This window comes from Rhamphochromis sp. 'chilingali', assembly GCF_963969265.1.
Source record: "Rhamphochromis sp. 'chilingali' genome assembly, chromosome: 3".
Taxonomy (NCBI): Eukaryota; Metazoa; Chordata; class Actinopteri; order Cichliformes; family Cichlidae; genus Rhamphochromis; species Rhamphochromis sp. 'chilingali'.
Genome location: NC_137931.1, coordinates 25,952,939 through 25,974,066, shown reverse-complemented (window position 1 = coordinate 25,974,066; position 21,128 = coordinate 25,952,939). Strand labels below are relative to the sequence as shown.

The 21,128-nt window shown below is 41.1% G+C and overlaps 1 protein-coding gene across 2 annotated transcripts in view; it reads left to right on the top strand.

The window, feature by feature from the left end:
* The window catches only part of LOC308393369 (zinc finger protein GLI2-like), a 98,929-nt gene that overhangs the window by 70,794 nt on the left and 7,007 nt on the right, over window positions 1-21,128 (top strand). For both annotated transcript variants that reach the window (XM_080877080.1, XM_080877079.1), the window contains exons 6-13: window positions 5,770-5,971; window positions 6,399-6,591; window positions 8,994-9,104; window positions 10,885-11,025; window positions 15,018-15,167; window positions 15,732-15,896; window positions 16,678-16,956; window positions 20,133-20,484. In XM_080877080.1, the coding sequence (XP_080733206.1) occupies window positions 5,770-5,971; window positions 6,399-6,591; window positions 8,994-9,104; window positions 10,885-11,025; window positions 15,018-15,167; window positions 15,732-15,896; window positions 16,678-16,956; window positions 20,133-20,484 (1,593 nt within the window). The remainder of the gene's footprint in view (window positions 1-5,769; window positions 5,972-6,398; window positions 6,592-8,993; window positions 9,105-10,884; window positions 11,026-15,017; window positions 15,168-15,731; window positions 15,897-16,677; window positions 16,957-20,132; window positions 20,485-21,128) is intronic.

Here is a 21,128-nt window from a genome sequence, read left to right as displayed (position 1 = left end):
TTTTTTTTAGGCATCGAATTTACTCATCTGTTACACGTTTTCATGGTTGATGGTCTGGTGTCTTTTTATTAGCTCCAGAATGAGAGATGTGCAAAGTGCAATCATGTAAAGTTAACCCAGAGAGCCGACACATCTGGGCCTAATCCGGGCTTCTTTTGGCACTTGTCGTGCTGGCGAGTGTCGTTTCTCAAAAACAGAACATCCTTGACCTCTGGCTGCGTTGTGGCAGCCATGCTAACCCCATGTTTATGCAGTCATTCAAGGCCAAAGAAAACTGCAGATGTGGGCCACATCTGGGCCAAACATTCGCTTCTAGCTGGGAAGCATCTTTGACTGGTTTTCCTCATATTTATTGCTCACATAAGGAAAATATTTTTGGCTGTCATTTAGTCACTTTTGCTTAAATGTTTATTTAAAATTAACAGATGTCATAGTTGACAGACTCCTTGTGAGTTTTTTTAAGTGCTTATGTCAAAGTTTGACTCCAGAATAATCGAAAGTTTAAGCAGCTTATTGATTTTTATCTAAAGTTTATGACTTTCCTTTAATTGAGAGCCCCCCCCCTCCCCAAAATGTTTTCAACACACCTCACCCCCCCCCCCCCCCCCCTCCCCAAAGCAGCTTCTAATATAAATCACAATGGAGAAGTGGGGGAGGCGGCAGTGGCAGCGGCGAGCGAGTCGAGCCGGGGTTTTCCATTGGTCCATTTATCAGTGGAAGTGGCACATTAATAAACACATCTCCCCAGAGGTGAGAGGAAGTAACAGAGATGAATATGGCTGCCAGTCCTGAACGGCGTCATACGAGCCGCTGCCGCCATCACCGATAACAGTAGGAAAAAAAAGAAAACCTCACCCCCACCACCACCATCAGCATCAGCATCAACCTGGGCTTTATCTGAGCTTCGTCTGGTTAAATGTCCAAATTAGCATCCAGCAACACCGGCCGCCCCTCAAACAGTAACAAACCTCCAGAGCTAAGATGTCCCTCGAGAATCGAGGAAATGTTTTTCCTCTTCTGTGGATTTGTTAGATCATCATTCAAATTCCATATGTCCCAGCATAAAGATGCCTCCTCCTCCTCCTCCTCAAATCTTTAAACAGGTAACATATGCTGCAGGACATACTTGGAAAGACCCTCTGAGCCCCATCGTTAATAAGCACGGCAGTGAAAGCAAACAAAGCAGAATTAATTGCTTGCTGAGCTCCTCGCTGTCGCAGGAAAAGCTCAACGTCAGAGCCTCTAGTTTCTGAGCCTTGGTGACAGGAAGTGAACCAGATGTGCTCCAGGAGTCCCCCCAACTGTTTCTTTGTAAGGAACAAGGACAGATTTTAACATTTATCTTAACAGCCCTTTTCCAAGCAGCATTTAGTGTCAGGTGTCCAATACAATGCTTTAATGTGCTTTAATTAACTCAGTTTTTGAGAACATTAGAGCCACCGTCAGTGGTGGAAAACTCATGGATAAACTCTTTCTTTAAATGTACATTTTTTAAATATTCCCATCTTTGAGGAAGATACCAGCTTCTTTCACTGTTATTATTTGGTAATTTGATGTGCAAAAATAAAGGGCAACTTTTAAGGCTTCCATTTGTTTTTGAGCAGCAAACAGATATGGCTGTGTGCACTATGTAGACTAGCCTAAAAACAGCATGTTGCAGATTAAGACCAGATTAACCTGCCACATTGTAGTCATTACCAGGGTTTCAGAAAACGTATTTGAATCTTCCCAGAGGCTTAGCTCTATACATGGTAATACCCACCATGATGTCACCCATGAGCTTGTTAACTCATATTTTGAAGTATTGTCTTCAGCATTGGGCTGTTTTTTTTTTTGTTTGTTTTTTTAATCCAATTCACAGGGAAACGTGATATAACGTGCATATCTGAGTTTACCACCATTTCATTGACAGAGCTCAGAGATTCCAAGATTGCAGAGAGGGAGACACTGACACAAGATCTTTTAGGGAAAAAAAGAATTGAAAAGTTTATGAGCGGTAACAGATGTCATTCAGGATAATAGTGCTAATTATAAATATTGCTGATACCGTAATTTGTCAAATAATTGTGCTAATCTATGTGATGCACCGTTACAGTTTATGGGTGCAGCTTGCTAGCCAAGCTATACCAACCAGCATTAGCTCATAACTTCTTCCCATCCTTTCATTCAAATGTGGTCTGACTCAGAAACCCAACATGGAGATTGTTCAGTCTGCTCACTTTAAGGGTTCACCATGCCAGAAATACATGGGTGACATCATAGTGGCTACTGACATCTTTTATATACAGTTTGTGGGGATTGACTCACTCTGACTTCATAGGAAAAAAATATCTATAGTCTCAGGCTGAGTCGTTTAAAATCTGTTTATTTACTTATGTCACATTAAACATTATTATTTAACCATAACACCTAAATACAGTCAGTGTGCTTCTCATTGTCTTCTGGACTAGCTGGTTAGGAAAAAAATGACAATTAAGCATGCAATGAGTTCTGTATGTCCGCCCAGTGTTACAACTTAAAGAAAAAGGAAGTTTGGAGCCTGTTTTACCTGCCTGAAGAAGAGTTTTGTTGTCTGAATTTACATGTCAGAGCTGAGATCGATCAGATGGTTCTGCATACATTTCCTTGCAGTTGAAATCAATTCTTTGTAAATTGCCCTCATTTAGCATCATGAAGTCCAACCCAGACTGGGTGATGTTTATCTGGAGTAATTACGAGGAATTATTGCGGGAAGATTGATTGGTCGTGTCTGAATCTTAATGAGGTCGCCACATGTGGGCAGATGTGAGAGCTGCATTGGATTTCATGCAGACATGTTTGGACTAAAGACTAAAGTTGTGAAATGTAATGATCAGACAGCTGCAGAGGAGGCTAATTCCCTGCTTCACTCTAAGGCCTGTGAGAATTGAAATGAGGGTTTTTCTCCAAAAGAAAACTTGGGAAAAAAAACCATGTATTTGTCTGTAATTTAAGCCCTTCTCATGTTAATTTTTTAAAACAATAAACAGCCAGTACATGTTGACCTCTGTCAAACTCTCCCAAATCCAACCAAGAAACACATTGATTAAAAAATGTCCCTAATTTTTCTGATTTACGCAGAAGTCAGTTTTATTGATTACTGTTTAAACAGCACCAAATACATGTCAACGCTGTGATGCTGGGGATATGTTTCCCTCATTCTTCACCTTTGTGTCAGCCCATTAAGGACACATTTCATTGCAGTGCATTTGTATAAAATACAACCCATTACAGATGGTAAAGTGACCTGCCTGTGAGTATCAGGGATGTCTCAGTAGGATGAGGCACTTTGGGTACTCAAAGATTACACACATCAACCAAGCAACAGCACCTTTCAACCACCAAACAAACAGTTTCATATAGATGCATGTAAATTATGGTTTAACTACAGTTCTAAATGTGCCATCAAGGGACTAAGTCCTGTTATTAGCATATTAGCTTCCTTGTAAGAAAAACAAATTATTTACTGATGCTTCTTATCTACATGGACATAATAAATGTGGGGTCCTTTGTCCATTTGCTCAAATTGATTGAGTGCCATTGTGATGACAGCTGTTTTTAGATTAAAGGTATTGACCAGTGTCAGTGTTTTAGTCTCTGTGTTGGCTTTTTTCAAGACAGAAATGAACCTATCAGAATGACAGGGTAAGTTATCAGCTAACACAGACACCGATTCTTCCTAATTAAAAGCCAAATAAAATCAGAATTTTACTAAAACTGGAGGGATGGTCTGTTAGTACAATAACCACACAATAAGCCATATTATCTGTCAGATGATCATATGAAAAGTGCACCAGAAGGAACAAACTGATCGCAGCTTATAACTGTATGCTGATGATCTGATTTTATTTATTACCAAAATTAAACAAATCCTTTTAAACTTGGTCTAGAGGTCCATTCAGGAACATAGCAGACAGTTAGCAGCTAAAGCCCCTGTCAGTCAAGGCGGCACGACCTAATAATGCCGATGTCATGGTCCTGGGCCATGTTGGCCCAGTATTCTTAGTTTTCGTGTGTTTTGTATTTTGTTCTTTATTTATGCCGTGGTTCCTAGGTTGTTCTGTTAAGATGTTCCTTATTTGATTACCCCCTGTGTGCCCCTCTGTGTATCTGTGAGCCCTCGTTTCCCCTCCTTGTGTTTTCCCCAGCCCGTTATGTCTGTGCTCTCCCCGTGCTCTCTCTCTCCTCCTGTCTGAACCTCTGTGTACTTCCTGTTTTACTTTGACAGTCTCTTGTCAGTATGCGTCATGTTGTGTTCACTCCTGCCCTGTCTCATTACGATTATCTGTCAGCTGTGTTCCCCGTGTGCTCCCACTTCCCTCGTTAACCCTCTGTGTATTTATGTCTGTGTCTCCCTCATGACTGTGTGCCCCTCCGTGTTTCCTCGTGAGTCAGTTCCTTTATGACTTCACAGTTTAGTTTCATATTATTTTGTATCGCCTTAACTTCCGTCAGCAATAAAACTGTGTTTTGAGTTCATTCCTGCCTCCGTGAGCTTGCGTTTGGGTCCTCATCCTGCCTGCACACAGCCTAAACATGACAGCCTTAATGCAATTTAAATAGGTGAATTATAAAAAAAAAATTATTCCCCTGTATAGTTGTCATGAGGGCAAATTAACTACATAGGCTAAAAATGTTTTTTTTATTAAGCTGTAAACACATTTATTTCTGCTGGAACTAAAGAAATTAAGTTGGACATTTTAAGTTTTGGAGCCCACCTCTAGTGGACATTAGCGGACCGGTTTATGTCCGACAATATTTTCACCTTTAAGGTGTTGCGGATAAATACAAAAAAATAAAGCCAGTATTGGTACCAAAAAAACAGAAGATTTATTCATAACACATGGGAAAAGACCCAGGGAAACCGAGTTAATGATAAAAATGATTAACAAAAATAACGATAAAAAAAACCCATACATTTCACACCCGAGCCTCAACTCTCGCGGCCCGGTATCAAACGACTCACAGACTGGTAGCGGTCCCCCGGGGTTGGGGACCGCTGACTTAGACTGTACAGTAAAGACAGTTTTCATATAATGTTATGCAAATCAGCATCAGCATGCATAACTGTTAAAGCCAGGTGGCATCAGTGTTATACTTTATTCCCTATGTAAAGACAAACTGAAACCCAGCCTGCAACTATTTGAATTCTCCCTCCACTGAAAGTGTTCTTTACTTATTTTAGGAAAGTAGGGAGTTGTAAAGCGAAATACCCTGAAAACATGGTGATTCTTCTCAGTGTTGTGCAATCAAACAACAACTAACCCCTTCGACCCTTCTCCATTTAAAATTTGTGTCACTGGGACAGATCCAGTCGGATGTAGGTCACTTATTCCAGACGATTGCTTCTACAGTGTAATTCCTGCATCCTTGAGGCTTGAGTTTATTGTCTAATATCTACAGTAATATCTGCCAGGCTCTGTTTGTGTCAGTGAAGAGATAGTTTACTATATTCGCTGTGAGCACTTATTGATAGGGCTGTTGTGAGTCCGCGGGGTTTTGGGTGTCACAGCGATGCTGCAGCAGCATCCATCACAGCAAGCATGCACTTCCACCCTCACCGCTTTAATGCCTCCGCCCCAAAATAGCACAAACAGCAGACACAGGCTGATTCTAAGTAGACTGCATTCAGGTGGAGAGTGACTCGTTAGATTTAAGAGTCTTTCCTTTAGACTCCTCTCACTGCTAACCTACATGTTACCAGTGTGATGGATAATATCACCTGTTCACCCACCTGTGTGTCATCCACAGTGTCGCGGTTCTCAAGCCCCAGACTGACGCCGCGGCTCAGCAGGAAAAGGGCGCTGTCTATCTCGCCGCTGTCCGACGCCAGCATCGACCTCCAGACGATGATCCGCACCTCGCCCAACTCCCTGGTGGCATACATCAACAATTCACGCTCCAGCTCGGCCGCCAGCAGCTCCTACGGACACCTGTCGGTCGGCGGGCTCAGGTATCCGCACCCACACTGATGTCAGATAACGTAACACCTGGATCTGTCACTCAAAGGTTCAGTTCCACTGAACTTAAACCTTCTCATGAGACAAGTTTTGATTCTTTATCTCAATCACTGAACCCTTGCAGTGTTTGATCGCCTTCTCAGACTGAACAGGTTTATTCCAGCTCAGGTGTCTGATTTTCTCTCTCTCTCTCCTGATTGGTTGTTATGTTGCAGAAGGGAAAAGCCACAAAGTTTTTTCTTCTTTCTTTCTGATTTTCGTTTTTAATTTTATTTCCTCAAATAATTAAAGAATGGAGGTTAACTGCACAGTAAACCAAAGTTTAATTTATTCATTGTAAATATAAGTATCAAGTTTTATGTTTACCGCTGAGATTCTCTTTTATACAAAAATCCTTTATACAAAAATTTCCTCTTGCAGCCCGTCCTTCCCCTTCCCTCACCCCATCAATCCCATGGCCTACCAGCAGCTCCTCTCCCAGCAGCGAGGCCTCAGCGCCTTCGGCCACACTCCGCCCCTCATCCAGCCGCCGCCCACCTTCACCACCCGCCAGGGGGCCCTCGGCCTCTCCTCGCTTCCTGCCTCCACCCACAACAGCGACCTGGTATCCAAGGTAAAGGGGCAAGGGTTTGATTCCACTTCGCATCATTTTCTCCATTTCATTGCCCCTCGCCGTCCTGCTTTCCTGTGTGATCTGTCATGTCCTCTCCAGTACAGGAGAAAAAAACTAATTTACAGAAATGAAAGAGGAGTTTGTGCTAAAGGAAGCTGTTCTGTACCTTTAAAACCATCAAATATGGTATCACACAGGGATAAATGTAAGAACCAGTGCACTTTATTTTAGAAGTACTGCAAGTGATTTTATTAATTCATTTAGTTTCTACACAAAGTCATATTTGCTGATAATTTTAGGTTCAGGTTAGTATCAGGATGCAGGTTAGAAATGATTTTTGTATTGTGTGGATGTTATTTGATGTCTGCGCTCCACGTGCTCTGGACCTTTTATGGAGTTCTGCTTCACAGATGGCTTGATTGAATTATTGATTGATTGATTAACTGGTGTGTGACTAAAATTAAACACATCCACATTTCTGAGGAATGCTCAAAGCTGAGAATTTAGTCTAAAAAATTTTTTCCCGTAACTTGATTCAGTTTTTTTCCTTTTCAGTATATTTTCCAGTCTTCACATATTTATATGTGTCTATAGAAGATGCTGTCATATTGATTTGGACAGAATTTAGCAGCAGTTTTTGTTAGAAACAAGTTCAAATAATCTTGAAGTGAATGAGAGCTTTTGGTTTTCCACCTCTTTTAAAGAAAAAATGCTTTTTAAAGATTTAAAAAAAAAAAAAAATTTGCTAAAAAAGCCCTACTTGTTCTTTTTTGTTTAACTTGTCACATAGGACCTGGTTCTGGATTCATTTTTCAGAAGTAATAATCTAATTTCTATTTTTTGTTGATTTTCAGCATTAAACTCTTTTTATTTGTTGCTAGTAAGGATTATTATTTTTTCATTTTTGTACTCAGTTTCTGGTAGTCGCTGCATTTTCCTTCTATAAAAGTCATTTTTTAAGCACATTTTCACTGGTTCAGTAACATCAGCTCTGTTGACACATTCTTATAAGGCTGTTGTTAATTTTCTATTTTGACTAAGCAGACGTAAAATGTTTATTCTTACAATATGACAGCTTCTTAGGTGGAAGTCATAAACACACCGACATCTGAATACTGTCATTACTAGATATTGTAGATTTCTTATACATTTTTATTTCTTTTGCCGTTTTAAAAAACAAGACTGTAAACATCTGCCTCGTATATTTGAATCAGTATTTAAAGTTCTTCAAACAAAAGACAGTTTTGTCTGGTTTGAGTTTAAATAAACAGAGAAAATAATATAAGTTTAAGACAGCTGTAAGCTGACAGAGTTTTGTGTACTCGAAGCTTTCTGGATGATTGAAGCCTCTGATTTCTGTGCGGTTGCAGGAAATTCCCCCTTTTTGTTCCCCAGGTATTTTTCTCCATGCCAGCTGCTGAAATAACTGTTTAGCCGAACCCTGAATTTTGCAGCTCCGGTTTCCAGCTGTTTGTTCTCACTGTAGATTTTGTTTGTCATCATCCCGCCCTCCGCTCGCTCACCGGGTCACGGCGCTCTCAGTGTTTTTATTTGCGGTGTCAGCCTCCGCACATGCTCGCAGTGTCCCCCTTGGAGGTAAACTCTCGGGGGGAAACCCATCATTTCTCTACTCCAACACTTGGTTTCTCTGTCTAATCTGGTCGTTTAATCTCGGAGTCTGGCTCAGATTACAGATGTTTGTGTGAGAGGTTAGGAAGGGCATCGTGTAGATCCTGCAGAAGGGAACAGGGGCCGGTGATTTGCCTTGTGTTATATTTTGAATTGGATTTGCCTTTTTTAGAGAGTTTTTCAGCTGAGAATATGAATTACTCTATGATAAATATAGAAATGTTTGCATAGTTTAATTTTTGTTCTAGTGGGGTTTTGTCTTGGTTGCTTGTTGTTGTTGTTGTTGTTGTTGTCACTATTTCATATAAATAATATTAAATCTACTCCACAGGGTGACACCATATTAATGCAAAAAATGTTAAATTTCAACTTAAATGCACTTAAAGTAAGTTAGTGTAATTTATATAACCCAGTATCACATGTAAAACAGCATAAAAACAATAAATAAATACAGTAAGAAAAAGTATTAAGTTAGAAAGTAAGAAAATTACAAATTAAAACAAACAAAAAATAAAATAAATAACAATAAATATATACACAAACAGAAGGAGAACAGCAGATAAATCACTCAAAATAGTAATATTGTCCTCCACGGGCTTCCGTACATCTTGAACTTTAGGTTACAGTAACCCTCCTGTAAAAATATGATTATTGTGCAGGAGTAACAGGATTTTTACTGGAGATAAACTTTTACTTCAATTCATTTAAATCCGTTCTAGATGTTCTTGCATAACATCTAAAGGTGTCTGATCCTGAATCTTTCCCCTCCTCAGAACCACAGAGGCGACTCGGCCGTCAGCAGCACAGTTGACCCTATGAACACCAAAAGGTCAAAGGTCAAGCCTGAAGCAGAAGGACTGAGGCCATCGTCTCCCTGTTCACCGGTACGAAAGAATAAGAGAAAAATGTGTTTTACTGCTTTGCATCAGGGTTATATGGAGTAAAATGACCTTTAAGTTAACTGAGACTTGAACTGTAAATAGATAATTTGCTCAACAAAGTCTGAACGTAGTTTCAGGAGTGAGTACTCTTTAGAAAGAGGCATTGTGTGGAAAGACGGGACTTAGTTTTGAAAGAAACTTTGGCGCCACTCATTAACAATGCTTTTAAAAAAGTCACGACCTTTTGTAATGAGTAATCAGATGTTTGTAAAATCAGGACCTTTTTTGGATCATGAGGTGACGTTTTTGGACTGTTTTGAGAAGCGTGGGAGTTTGGACAGGAAAGTGGGAACATTTGTTTGCCTTCACTCTCTGTGTCCTGATCCGTGGCCCCTGATGCGCCACAGCCTCCTGTGACCTTCTTGTAAATCGCATCTCGGATACAGAAAAACTCCACATGATAAGAGCTTTGCATCCATTCGTTTGGCTCCCCCTCCCTCTCCCTCCGCGGCCACTGTAAACTGTGCCAGAGCACTTCATTTTCATGAAATATTGGCCGGGCTTTATTGTCATGTGAGGAGCCTTTTCCTCTTCCTTTTGACAAATTTGCGGCTTCTCTCCGATAGCGAGGCAGGTTTGGGCGTGATGCATGGGGACGGCGGTGCGCGCAGTCGTCTTGGGGCCACCAGAATTGATGAAGATCGCGTGCGTGGGGCAGAGACAAACATGCTGCAGTCAGCACCTTGTGTGTCAGTGTGTGTGTGCGTCTTTGTGTTGGTGGAAGTGTACCGGGAGCCACGTGGGACAAACTACGTGTCAGTTTGTGTCTCAGACATGTGTGAGCGTCCCTGTACATTTGTCTTGGTGAGGACACTGAGCAGGAGAACATTTTAAACAGTGACACTTCCAGGAAGTGGGGACATCTGAGGAAAGTTTCAATTTTTTACAAAGTTGTGAACTGGAAAGTCTGGGAATTTTTTGGAACGCGAATATATATATATATATATATATATATATATGTATATATATATATATATATATATATATATATATATATATATATATATATATATATATATATATATATATCATTTGGTTGGAATAATTGATCACAACTCTGGGACATTCTTTGATTTTTGTCAAAGTTGTGAAAGGAAAAGTGGGAACAATTTTGGAAATTCTGGAAGTTTTTTAGACAGTGAAAACTGGGGAAAGTGGAGGCGATATTTAGAAAACAGGGAAAGCTTTTATCAAACTGAAAGAACTGTTTGAGAAACACAGTTTCTCAACAGGTTTACCAGATTTGCCGCTGTTGAAGACGAGCCCGGACGCCTGATCACACACTCAGAAACACAAAGCTGACAATGTGAGATTTCAGTGTTTGGTTCATTTACGTTCACGCTGCTGAATTACAAGCTAACGTGGAGTTGTAAACAGAAGTCACGCGTGTGTGTTTGTGGTTGAGGTTGTCAAAACAAATCTGATGCCAACCTCTTCAACTTCAGTGAAGCATGATGGAGCGGTGCGAGCTTTAATCTGTAATTTACCATCTCTGGTGTTCGTGGCAGGTAAAACATATGAACAAACAGCTGAATGTGACTCCTAACAGCTGGGCAGTAAACGCTTCCACATGTGCTTGGTGCAAACAAGCCCTCAGATGAAGGCGAGAAAACGTGCTTATTTCAGTTCGAATAAATAACTCTCGGTGTTTTTCATTTATATTGAGAAAAATAAAGGACAGCTTGACATGTGTTTAACAGTGTTCGGTCTGGATTCTCTACAGAACCATCACAGTGGCTTGTTGGACCTGAAGGATGACGTGGATCGGGACGATTGTAAGCAGGAGCCCGAGGCTGTTTACGAAACCAACTGCCACTGGGAAGGCTGCACCAAAGAGTACGACACGCAGGACCAGCTGGTCCACGTAAGTGTGCGACTGCAAAAAAAACACCGTCTGCAAACTGATAAATATTCTGACATCTCAATACCTTTGCTAACCTAAAAGAAATGAAGCTGACAGAAAGATTTGTCCTGAAACCATAAAAATCAGGCCAATGAAAACCCTATCTGCCTCTTGAATAAATACCATATGATCAACGTAGCTTCTGAAAACTCAGATAAAGATATTAAATCTAGACTATTAGAGTTTGGTTTGGCTCAGTTGTGGTTAAAAATCAATCAGTTTAAATTCCAACAATGAGAATGTCAAATCTGAATGTTATTAGTCATTTTTTCTTGCATCATTCACACATCATGCACCAAGCACTCATTTAAAACAAAAGTAAAATATGAAGGTCCCAGAAAGTTGATTCTGTTCATCTGGACATAGCTTTTTCAGTGGGGGAAGATATAAAATATGATAGATAACTGCGACTCAAACTGTATTCTATATGAAACTCTGTTGTTGCTTAACAGGTTAAAATGACTCCTGTTTAGACTGGTGACCTTGGTTGGGTTCCTCTTGTGGCAGCCAAACTATGGTCTCCTTAAACCTGACCAAACAAAAATTAGAACCATAAAAATTATGATCGTCACATATTATATACAAACCTCAGTTTCCCTGTGAACATCCAACACATTGTTATGCCACAGCATGAACTACTGCCATTCTGGCAGATACTGCTGCTGACAAAGAGAGAAGTACTGCCCATGATTCAATAGCTTGTTGAACCACCTTCAGCACCAATAACTTGAGGTAATGGTTTGCTGTATGACTTTATCGGTCTTTCACATCATCGTGGAGTCAATCTTCTTTGCAACATTACTTCAGTACATTGACTTTTGCCACTGAAACACCTTTATCATTGTCTTTTTCAGTCATTCTGTTGTATATTTGATGCTGTTCTTGGGATCATTGTATGCTTTACCCATCAAACAAAAGGCTCACATTTGACTCTGGAATACTTTGGTATACAGAAGAGTTCATAGTTGACTTGATGGCTGCAGGGTGTGCAGACTGCTGTGTTTAGTTTTGTGCATTACGACCAAACGTCTCCATTATGGTCTGACCTATCCAAAGGACATTGTTGCTGAACTCTTTTGTTTTGTTCAATGCAACATTATAAACCTAAGCTTGTTCAGTCTTTTTCTAAGTGTGCTGTCATGAGCTTTAACATTCAACATGCTAACTGAGGCCTGTAGAGTCTGAGATGTACCTCTGAGATGTATTGCACGTCTGATCTTGCTGGGATTCCCACTCCTGGATAGTAGTATTGTGTAGTATTGTGTTAATACACACCTGAATGCTGCACATCAGAAAACTGACAAAACCTCTGCTTTTGTAGAGGTGCTCTAGCTTGATGATGATCAGTTAATCGAGCTAATTTACTTTCTCACTTAATTTCAGTGGAAGCAGTGAGCTTGTGCTTAGTTTTTCACAGGACAGCAGAGAGTCTCCAGTTTTGCAGATGATAAATCATTTGAAATTTGGCCTGCTAAGTTACCAGATGGTTTGGATGGCTAGCTGACCTTTTCCACTCAAGAGATGGAATACTAGTGTTAGCTTTATGGCTGTAAAAAACAATCTGCATTAGCTGTGTTCTCCTACCTAGAGAAATAAGTTAACTAAATATAACAGCAACATTACTTCGATACAAATAAGAGTTGAACGTAGGTGCTGTAATGTCTCCTATTTGGTCCTGACATTATGAAGCTGCAAGTTTAATGCCGACCTTACTGGAAGACAACTCGGGATCAAATTTGATACTGAAAATGAGAAAATCTGCCCTGAAACAAGGGGAATAAAATCTTTTAATTCCTAAAAACTAAATGTTGACTTTCTGTTCCAAAGGTCAGGAATGAGCTCTTTGATCATCTACGTGAACATCTACCTGGACACTGAAAACAACCTCTGTGTTCATTCAGTTCTTGTACATGCTTGTTTTGAGTTTTTCCTCTGGCTGACGAGCTGACCTCCAAACCATCATCGCTTTCATTTTTTCTCATCGCAGCACGCAGAGTCTTGGCTGAAAGGGTCTTAGGCATTCCTCAGTTGCAGTGAAGCAGAGAGAGAAAAGAGGCAGCAGAGTGAGGAGGATTAGTGAGGGTCCTGCAGGGCTGGGAGGCTGCTGTCCATCATTCATTAAACCCCGATTCTTCTGTCCATCTGAGGAAAGTCTCACATAAACCAGCTCTGTGACCGTTTACAGACTTTTAAAGCTGCTATGTGTGGCATTTTCAAACACCGGAGCTTCAGATTCAACATGATTCTGATGCTTTGATCGCAGCGCTGTAAACAAATGAGTCTGTGGTCGAGGTAATTGTCAGCTGTGCCCTTGTTTTTTACAAATCGAGACCACATTTCCTGTAAACTTCATTAGATCCTATCCTCTCCCTGGCAGAGCTCCACTCATTTGTTTTCTTTAGATTCAAGGGTAAACATGTGAGGAATCATTTTTCCATTGATCAGTAACATGATCAAAACCTGTGCTCACTGGCTGTATCTGCATACAAAGACACAGCATGGAGCTGGAAAGTGGATGGATACACTAGTCTTTACCGCGAGATATCAGCAGGTGACTCATCCTAACACCACTAATATCAGTCCTGTGGCTTCTCAGAGGAATTTGGTTAAATCAGTACTTTATGTAATTGAAGGAAGTTTTTTGGGGGACTTGTCTGGAATAAATCATGTAAGCATATTTCCCAACATTGCTGGCAGCTTATTTAAAGGAAGAATTCATCCCAAAATCCATTTTACATATTTTTCTTCTGATCTGTAGTGATGCTCGTCCGTCTAGATAGTTTAGGCGTGAGTCGTCCAGTTTTTGGGACATCAGCAATTTTGGCTTTTTGAAACCAAATGCTTGACTTTAATTTGGGATCATAGTTTACATCATCAAATCACCAACCTTCTGATTAGCAGATGACCCAACTTTAGTCATAAATACAACAATCCTCAGACCAGTAAACGCAGTGATATTCTTAAAAAAAAACTAAATTTGGACTTATTCATTTCCATCAAAGTGAGCAGTTGGAGACAGCCAGAACAGTCACAGGTTCACGATCCCTACTTTATGCTCTCTGTTATTAAAAATCCACAACTGTGTAGGGGCTACAGCATGTGGGAACTATTTTCTTTCACTGTCTACATCCACTACACATAGGAAGATTGTGGCTCACCTAAAGGTGCACACGACATCCTTACACAAATATATGCACGATTCCTTCTGCACAGTGACACATATAGCAAATGTTATTCGGTAGAAAAAAATAGTTGATGCCTGTAGTGATTTCTGAAAAGAGACAGTCATCGGGTCTTCAAGTGCATTTTACTTTAACTATACTGGTGAAAAGGCAGAATTTCTGACAGCTGATAGCTTTAAAACAGATACCAAATCAAACTAGAGCATGAGGAAAGAATAGATCATTTATTTTGGGGTTGAACGGTCCTTAAAAGAGGAAGTCAAGCAGTTGTAATCACGAAAATAATTGTGTTTGTGCAAATATTACAACAAACTGTCTTCCGCTTGGGTTAGATAATCAGGTAAGTCAATAACCTTCCACGGGAGGCTCTATTGAGTTTTTGAGGGCATTTTATTCTCTCAAAAATCTGTTAAAGCAGGAATAAATTTGAGGTTTCAAAGACACATAAGAGAGAAAAAGGTCAATTTTGAAAACACTCACAATAAAAGGATGAAGCTTGTCGAAAATGCTAAGAAAAAATATGATTTATTTTAAGAAGAAATGGTTTTTAGTGAGCTGTCTGATTTCGCTCTTTAACCCATGTTCATTTCCACTGTCGCAGGCAGTCTACGTATTCCCAATTAGACTTTCATCTGCTGCAGCCTTCCTTTGAGATTTCCGCTGATAAGATGGATTTCCACAGAAACATTAAACCGGGAACAACGTGGGAGCCTCTTAGTGGACAGCTCTCCCCAGAAAACCCTCTCATTTCTCTGTGTGTGTGTCCCACAGCACATCAATAACGACCACATCCACGGAGAGAAGAAGGAGTTCGTGTGCCGCTGGGAGGACTGTTCGCGGGAGCAGAAGCCCTTCAAAGCTCAGTACATGCTGGTGGTTCACATGCGCCGACACACGGGGGAGAAACCACACAAGTGCACGGTGGGTAACGGATGGCCTCTGCGCCCTCTTCAGGCTCCCACAGGGCCCCTCATGCTCTCTAAACACCAGCAACTGCACATATGCACACATCTGGAAAACACACAGATTTCTTCAGACTTCCTCTTACTGAAGCATTCATCATTTTACTGTCAGATTAAAAGAATTTATACCCACACAACATCTGTAAACCCCTGGTTTTGACCCAAACCCCAGTTGATGGATTTATAACCTGTAACAGTATATTTAAGTTTTGTTCCAAAAAAATTGCTAAACTGCTGCTTTGCAACCAACTGGTCTCCAACTGGTTTTTCTGCCTGTGTGACTGAAGCTTTAATCATAATTATCAGTCTCACGATATGATTTAAAGTCTTTACTTGTATAAATAGAAGTGAATATCTACTTTTAAAGTACCACACAAATATTAGGATGTCCACTATGAAGGCCTTGTGTTACCCTGTTGGTTATTTAACTGTTTATCCAGACAGTTATCTGTGTTTTGTCTTTATTTTTTTGCTGCCATTTGTTTGTTAGAGTCACTTAATTATTTCCTGTCTTCCTGTGCAGTTTGAGGGATGCTCTAAGGCCTACTCCCGCCTGGAGAATCTAAAAACCCACCTGCGCTCGCACACCGGCGAGAAGCCATACGTCTGCGAGCACGAAGGATGCAACAAAGCCTTTTCAAACGCCTCGGACCGGGCCAAGCACCAGAACCGGACGCACTCGAACGAGGTACAAAAGACTTCTCCGCTCACTGAAACTTCACACAGACTCTCTTATGGAGCTGCATAACAAATTCTCTCAGAGCGCTGCGATTGAAGTGGTGGCGATGTGAGGCTGCAGGTAGTGACAGCAGTTCACCTCCGCCTCAGGTGAGCTGAAGGCTTCATGTTGGGCAGCAGGTTTGTTCCTTTGTGTCTGTACGAAGTGGTGCCGGCACCCTTTGTGTCCCCCTGTGCAAGTCTTGCAGACATTTGTGAGTAAATAATGAGGTGGAGGCATAATGAGCTCCACGGCCCACAATGCATTAGGGCGAATCATGCTTGCCGCCCCTGCAGGAGCCAGACCACCTGCAGGAGCAGAAAATGAATCCTGGCAGTGTTTCAGAGCGCTCAGTGGGACTGCAGAGTGGGAATTCGGCATCGCTGCAACAGCCCACGGTCACACTGAGCTGCTCACATGCAGCTCAGATACAACTCAATAAAAAAAGGTCCGCAGCATTAGAGAGGGAGTTAAAACCTGCAGGTTGCCTCTGACTGCTGAGAAATCCCAAAGTCACTGATTGTTTCTGCTGATTTCCTCATTAAACGTTCAGTGCTAACAGCTGTTGACAGCAGATCTGCACAGCCTGCTGGAGTCACAGTTCACTATGTACCCTCACAGTGAATATGCAGGCTCTAATGACCGTATATATAAAGATGGATGTGGCCACCATAACATTTGGGAACTGCAGTTTTCGGTAGTTTTCAGTCTTTTATTTCAGCATTGAATGATTTTTTCTCTGCACCTACAGAAACCTTACGTATGTAAGATCCCCGGGTGCACCAAGCGCTACACCGATCCCAGCTCTCTCAGGAAGCACGTGAAGACAGTGCACGGCCCTGAGGCCCACGTCACCAAGAAGCAGCGCAGCGACCTGCCACCCAGACCACTGCCACCCCGGGAGAACAGCGAGAATGAGACGGGTCCAAGAGAGCGAACCCACAGGGAAGACAAAATATTGGATAACAGCTCCCCCAGAGGTGTGGAGGACTACCTGCAGGTCAAATCCATCAAGACAGAAAACTCTATGGTAAGACCGCTCAAATCTGCACACACACACACAGGGGCACAAAGTTAGACGAGTTATGTACTGCATGCTGACTTTACTACACAGCTTTTGATTCTAACAACTCTAGTATAAACCTCTTTTGTTTAATGAAGTATTTCTCTTATTTCTCTTCTTTTAGTCCAGCATGCCTTTTTGTTCTAACCTTTCTTCAGCTTCCTGCCTCATTGTTTTCATTTCTCTCTCCTTTCTGACTTTCCTTATGGACAGACCTTACTGAGGTGAGCTCATCTGTGGCTTATAACTATTGTACATTATTTAAAGTCCTTTTTATTTACCATCTTTCAACTTCCTTCCTTTCCATTGCACTGATTCACTTCCAAAATTACATTATGACCAAAGAACAGCAGCTTCAAAGTCCCAAACACCTCCAGATTTATTCTCCCCACTCTTGTTGTAAAGCCATCTTGAGTTATGCCTCATTACCCTCTCCCATTCCTTTCCTCATTTTCATTCCAAGGTGCCAGATTTTCTTGTAATGTTTTAAAGTGGCCATGAGCAATATTAGTTCAGGCTCTTTGAAGGTCTTTCAATTTTTTTTTAAACACTGGCTACTTTTTCATTAATTTTAATTCCATTCCTTGTACCTGTCCATTTCCAGAGGATTGTTAACTCTCAACAGAAGAAACAGTGTTGTGTCTACACCAGGGTTGTCCTTGATCCAACACAGCTGATTTAAATGGCTAAATGACGTCAACATGTCTTGAAGTTCTCCAGAGGGCTGGTAATGAACTAATTATTTGATTCAGGTGTGCTGACACAGGGTGTCAGCACACCTGAATCAAACAAGTTAACAAAGAACACATTTTGAATTGCATCTTTGGCCACTTTATTACGAGCTGCCTGTCACATAAACACATAATTTATGTGCCAAAGACAGACCAAAACAAAATAGAATTTTTGCACCAAGGTGATTCCCAAAGAGCTATTAGCTGAAAACTTGTCATAACTCATCATGGTGTGCAGTGTGTCCTTGAAAATATTAAGATGTATCTGGCCCTTCACTGAAGCCTCATCAGAAATGGTCTCAGTGGAAGTTTGGCTGATAAGAAGCCATTTTTAATGAAGGGGACCAAGGAGAAAAGACTGAGGCTGGATTATACAAGATCTGGACTGAAAATCAGCAGCAGCTCTGATAGAGTGATGAATCCAAATAAAAAAATCTGTGGTGAAAATCATTATCAGTATGTACAGATGTGGTCAGGTACAACAGTGAGTGTCTACAGACATCTGTAAAACACGGTGGAGGCTCTGTCATGGTTTTGGGCTGCATATAACTCAGTGGTGTTGGAGATCTTGTCAAAATTTATGAGATATGAACAGAGAAAAGTACCATCAAACTGTGATCCACAATGCAATATTTTTTGAAAAGCATCTGATTGATATAAGCACCTTTTTCAGCATGATGATCCCAAACACACTACCAGTGCAGTAAAAGAAACCCACGGTGCAGCACTATCAGTCATTAATGAAATGACAAGAAACCTTTCCAGCTCATTTGAATTGCCGTATGCTTTATTTCCATTTACGAGTCCAGTTGTTCCCCTTTTCCTAGCTAAGTCTAAAGAAATGATGTGAGGCTCAAGACTTTCGCACAGTACTGTATAATCGAAAAATGGTCACATTTCATAAACCATTGATTTATGCAAGTGTGTAACAGACTTGTGTGTAATCACGTTGAGTCAGGTTCAGAAGTTTTGTTTTTAGCAACTGCAGTATAATCTAAACAACTTGAAATACTGCTAGAAATACTTTAAGTCTCATGCTTTTCTTTTTAATGCTGGTATTCCAGCAAGACAAACAGAGCATTTTATTGATAAAACTGCAGTTTTTTTCACTGTAATTTTCTTGATGAGACTATAACTTGCCATATATTTGCCACCATTTCCATAGGCTTTAAATATAAAATGGATGAAGCCACTACCCAAAAAATAAACTCTGTAATTTCACTCATCAAAACAGCCAAATGTGTCAGATAATGGCAACTAAAACATGCCAAAAGGCACACAAAACACAAACATGGTGGAAAGGTCAATTTCATTGACTCCAAAGCACTGGGCTTAACCTCTGGCATGGGGGCTGGTCCTTGATTAACGTCTGAGAAGCCCTGCCCTATTTCAGTAACAGCTGTTTAAAGTACCAAAAGTCAAGAAGGACTATAATCCTTTTCAGGGTAGAATATTAAAAACAACTCTACATTGCCTAATCTCTTATTGAAGTAGCTTTTCTTGGGGGTTTTTTTTGTTTTTTTTAATGGGATTTGTTTAATTTGTATAATTAAATTGGAATTAATTGCATCCAGTTAGTTTCTGAGATTTTAGTCATCTGAAACAAGCAGGGAGTTATTTATGCATGACGTTGTTATCTCGAAATGGTACTACGGTGTACATTTTTCCATTACACAGGATTACATTCACAGCAGAGACCTATCAAACACCCATCACAGACCATGATAAAAGTCACTCCTGGATGAATATTCAAACACTGGGAATTGGTTGTGCAAACTGAGCCAACCAGCAAGCTGTGATCAAGACAGCTTTTTTAGCAGCGAATATATTAGAGACTGCAAGGAAACAGGCCAGGCAGTGGATATACACCGTCTAATCATTGCTGTCCTTAGTCCGACTGGAGAGGTTTGTCATCATGTTAAACCCTCTGTTAACTCGAATTTGATGTAAACAAAACTAACATTGAAAGATATAGTTGTGAAGGTAAGAGAACAACAAGCTTCACCTAAATGCTTGAGCAGCCTCCACCCTGACAGTTGATTTTTTGGAGAGGGAAATGTGATCACATGTTGTGATGATTGGCCCGGCGCTCTGGCTCAGGCTCAAGCAGCCTTTCATCCTGCCCATTTCTAATTCACAGACAGACTAAGACAGTCTGTAATCTGTGGTGCGCCCCCACCTCTTCACCCCCATCCCCAAAAAACACACTCATTATTTACAATTAAGCTGGGGGAGGATAAAAGACTCACTGATTCACTGTTTTTCATGCCATGTTAACCACTGTCCCATTTTTGTTCTACTACAGAAAAGCTGTTTTTAGGACAAACTATTGTGTCTCTTTCTGTTTTGCTCATGTTCTTTTTTTAAAATCTCATTTTCTGCATTCCTTCTCTTTCTCTTCCTTCTTCACAGATGTATCAGTCCAGCCCTGGTGGTCAGTCATCATGTAGCAGCGAACCATCACCACTTGGCAGTGCCACCAACAATGACAGTGGAGTAGAGATGGCGGCGCACAGCGGGGGGGGCCTAGGGGACCTCAGCACCCTGGATGACCTGCCGTTTGTGGAGTCCTTGGGCTTTGAAGATTCCACCAGTGGGGTCGCAGCGGTGGGTCTTCGCTTTAGAAAGCAATTCAGCACCAGCCAGCGCCTGGAGCATCTCAAGAAGGAGAAACTGAAGACAGTGAGGGACTCCTGCCAGTGGACCAACAACCCAACACCACCTGTGGTCCTCGGGACGAAGCTCCCACCCATACTGGCAGGCGGTGAGTTGATAGAAAGTCTAGATTAAAGCTGCTTTGACAGTTATTCACTTCACTTCAACCTTTCACTAAAAATATAGAAACTTTTCCATAGTTAACACTTTTCTTAGGTGATTTGGTTTCCAATCCAAGAACTAATTAGTAAGCAGGTGGACACTTTACTTTAACGTTTCCCACACATGAATAGACTTGGACAGGACTTTACTTGGACAATCCTCCTATAACCGTGCAGAAGAACTGAGTGTGAAGGTTGAAACTGTCAGTTTACTAGATCCATCTTTGTTCCATCCTCATCCATGGCCATAAGCTGTAGGTAGAAACAATAGGATCATGGATACGTGCTGAGCTTCCTTAGCACTTTGTCTGAGACCAGCTTTGGAGGTGATGAGCTCAGTCATTTAGGAGAAGATTAATAAAATGAACATGATTACATGGAGTCCTTCCCTGGTACCCAAAGTATCTGACTGGACACCTGAGAGAGATGTTTCAAGTATGTCCAACCAAGGCAGACCCAGGGATCCTTCACATTATTCAGGTGCTTTTCCAGTTCTGAGTGGTAGTCCTTCTACTCTGGAGGATGGAGGTTTATGCTGCTGTGCTGAACTCACTGAAGCTGCAGAGCACAACAAAGGACTTTCATCAAGACC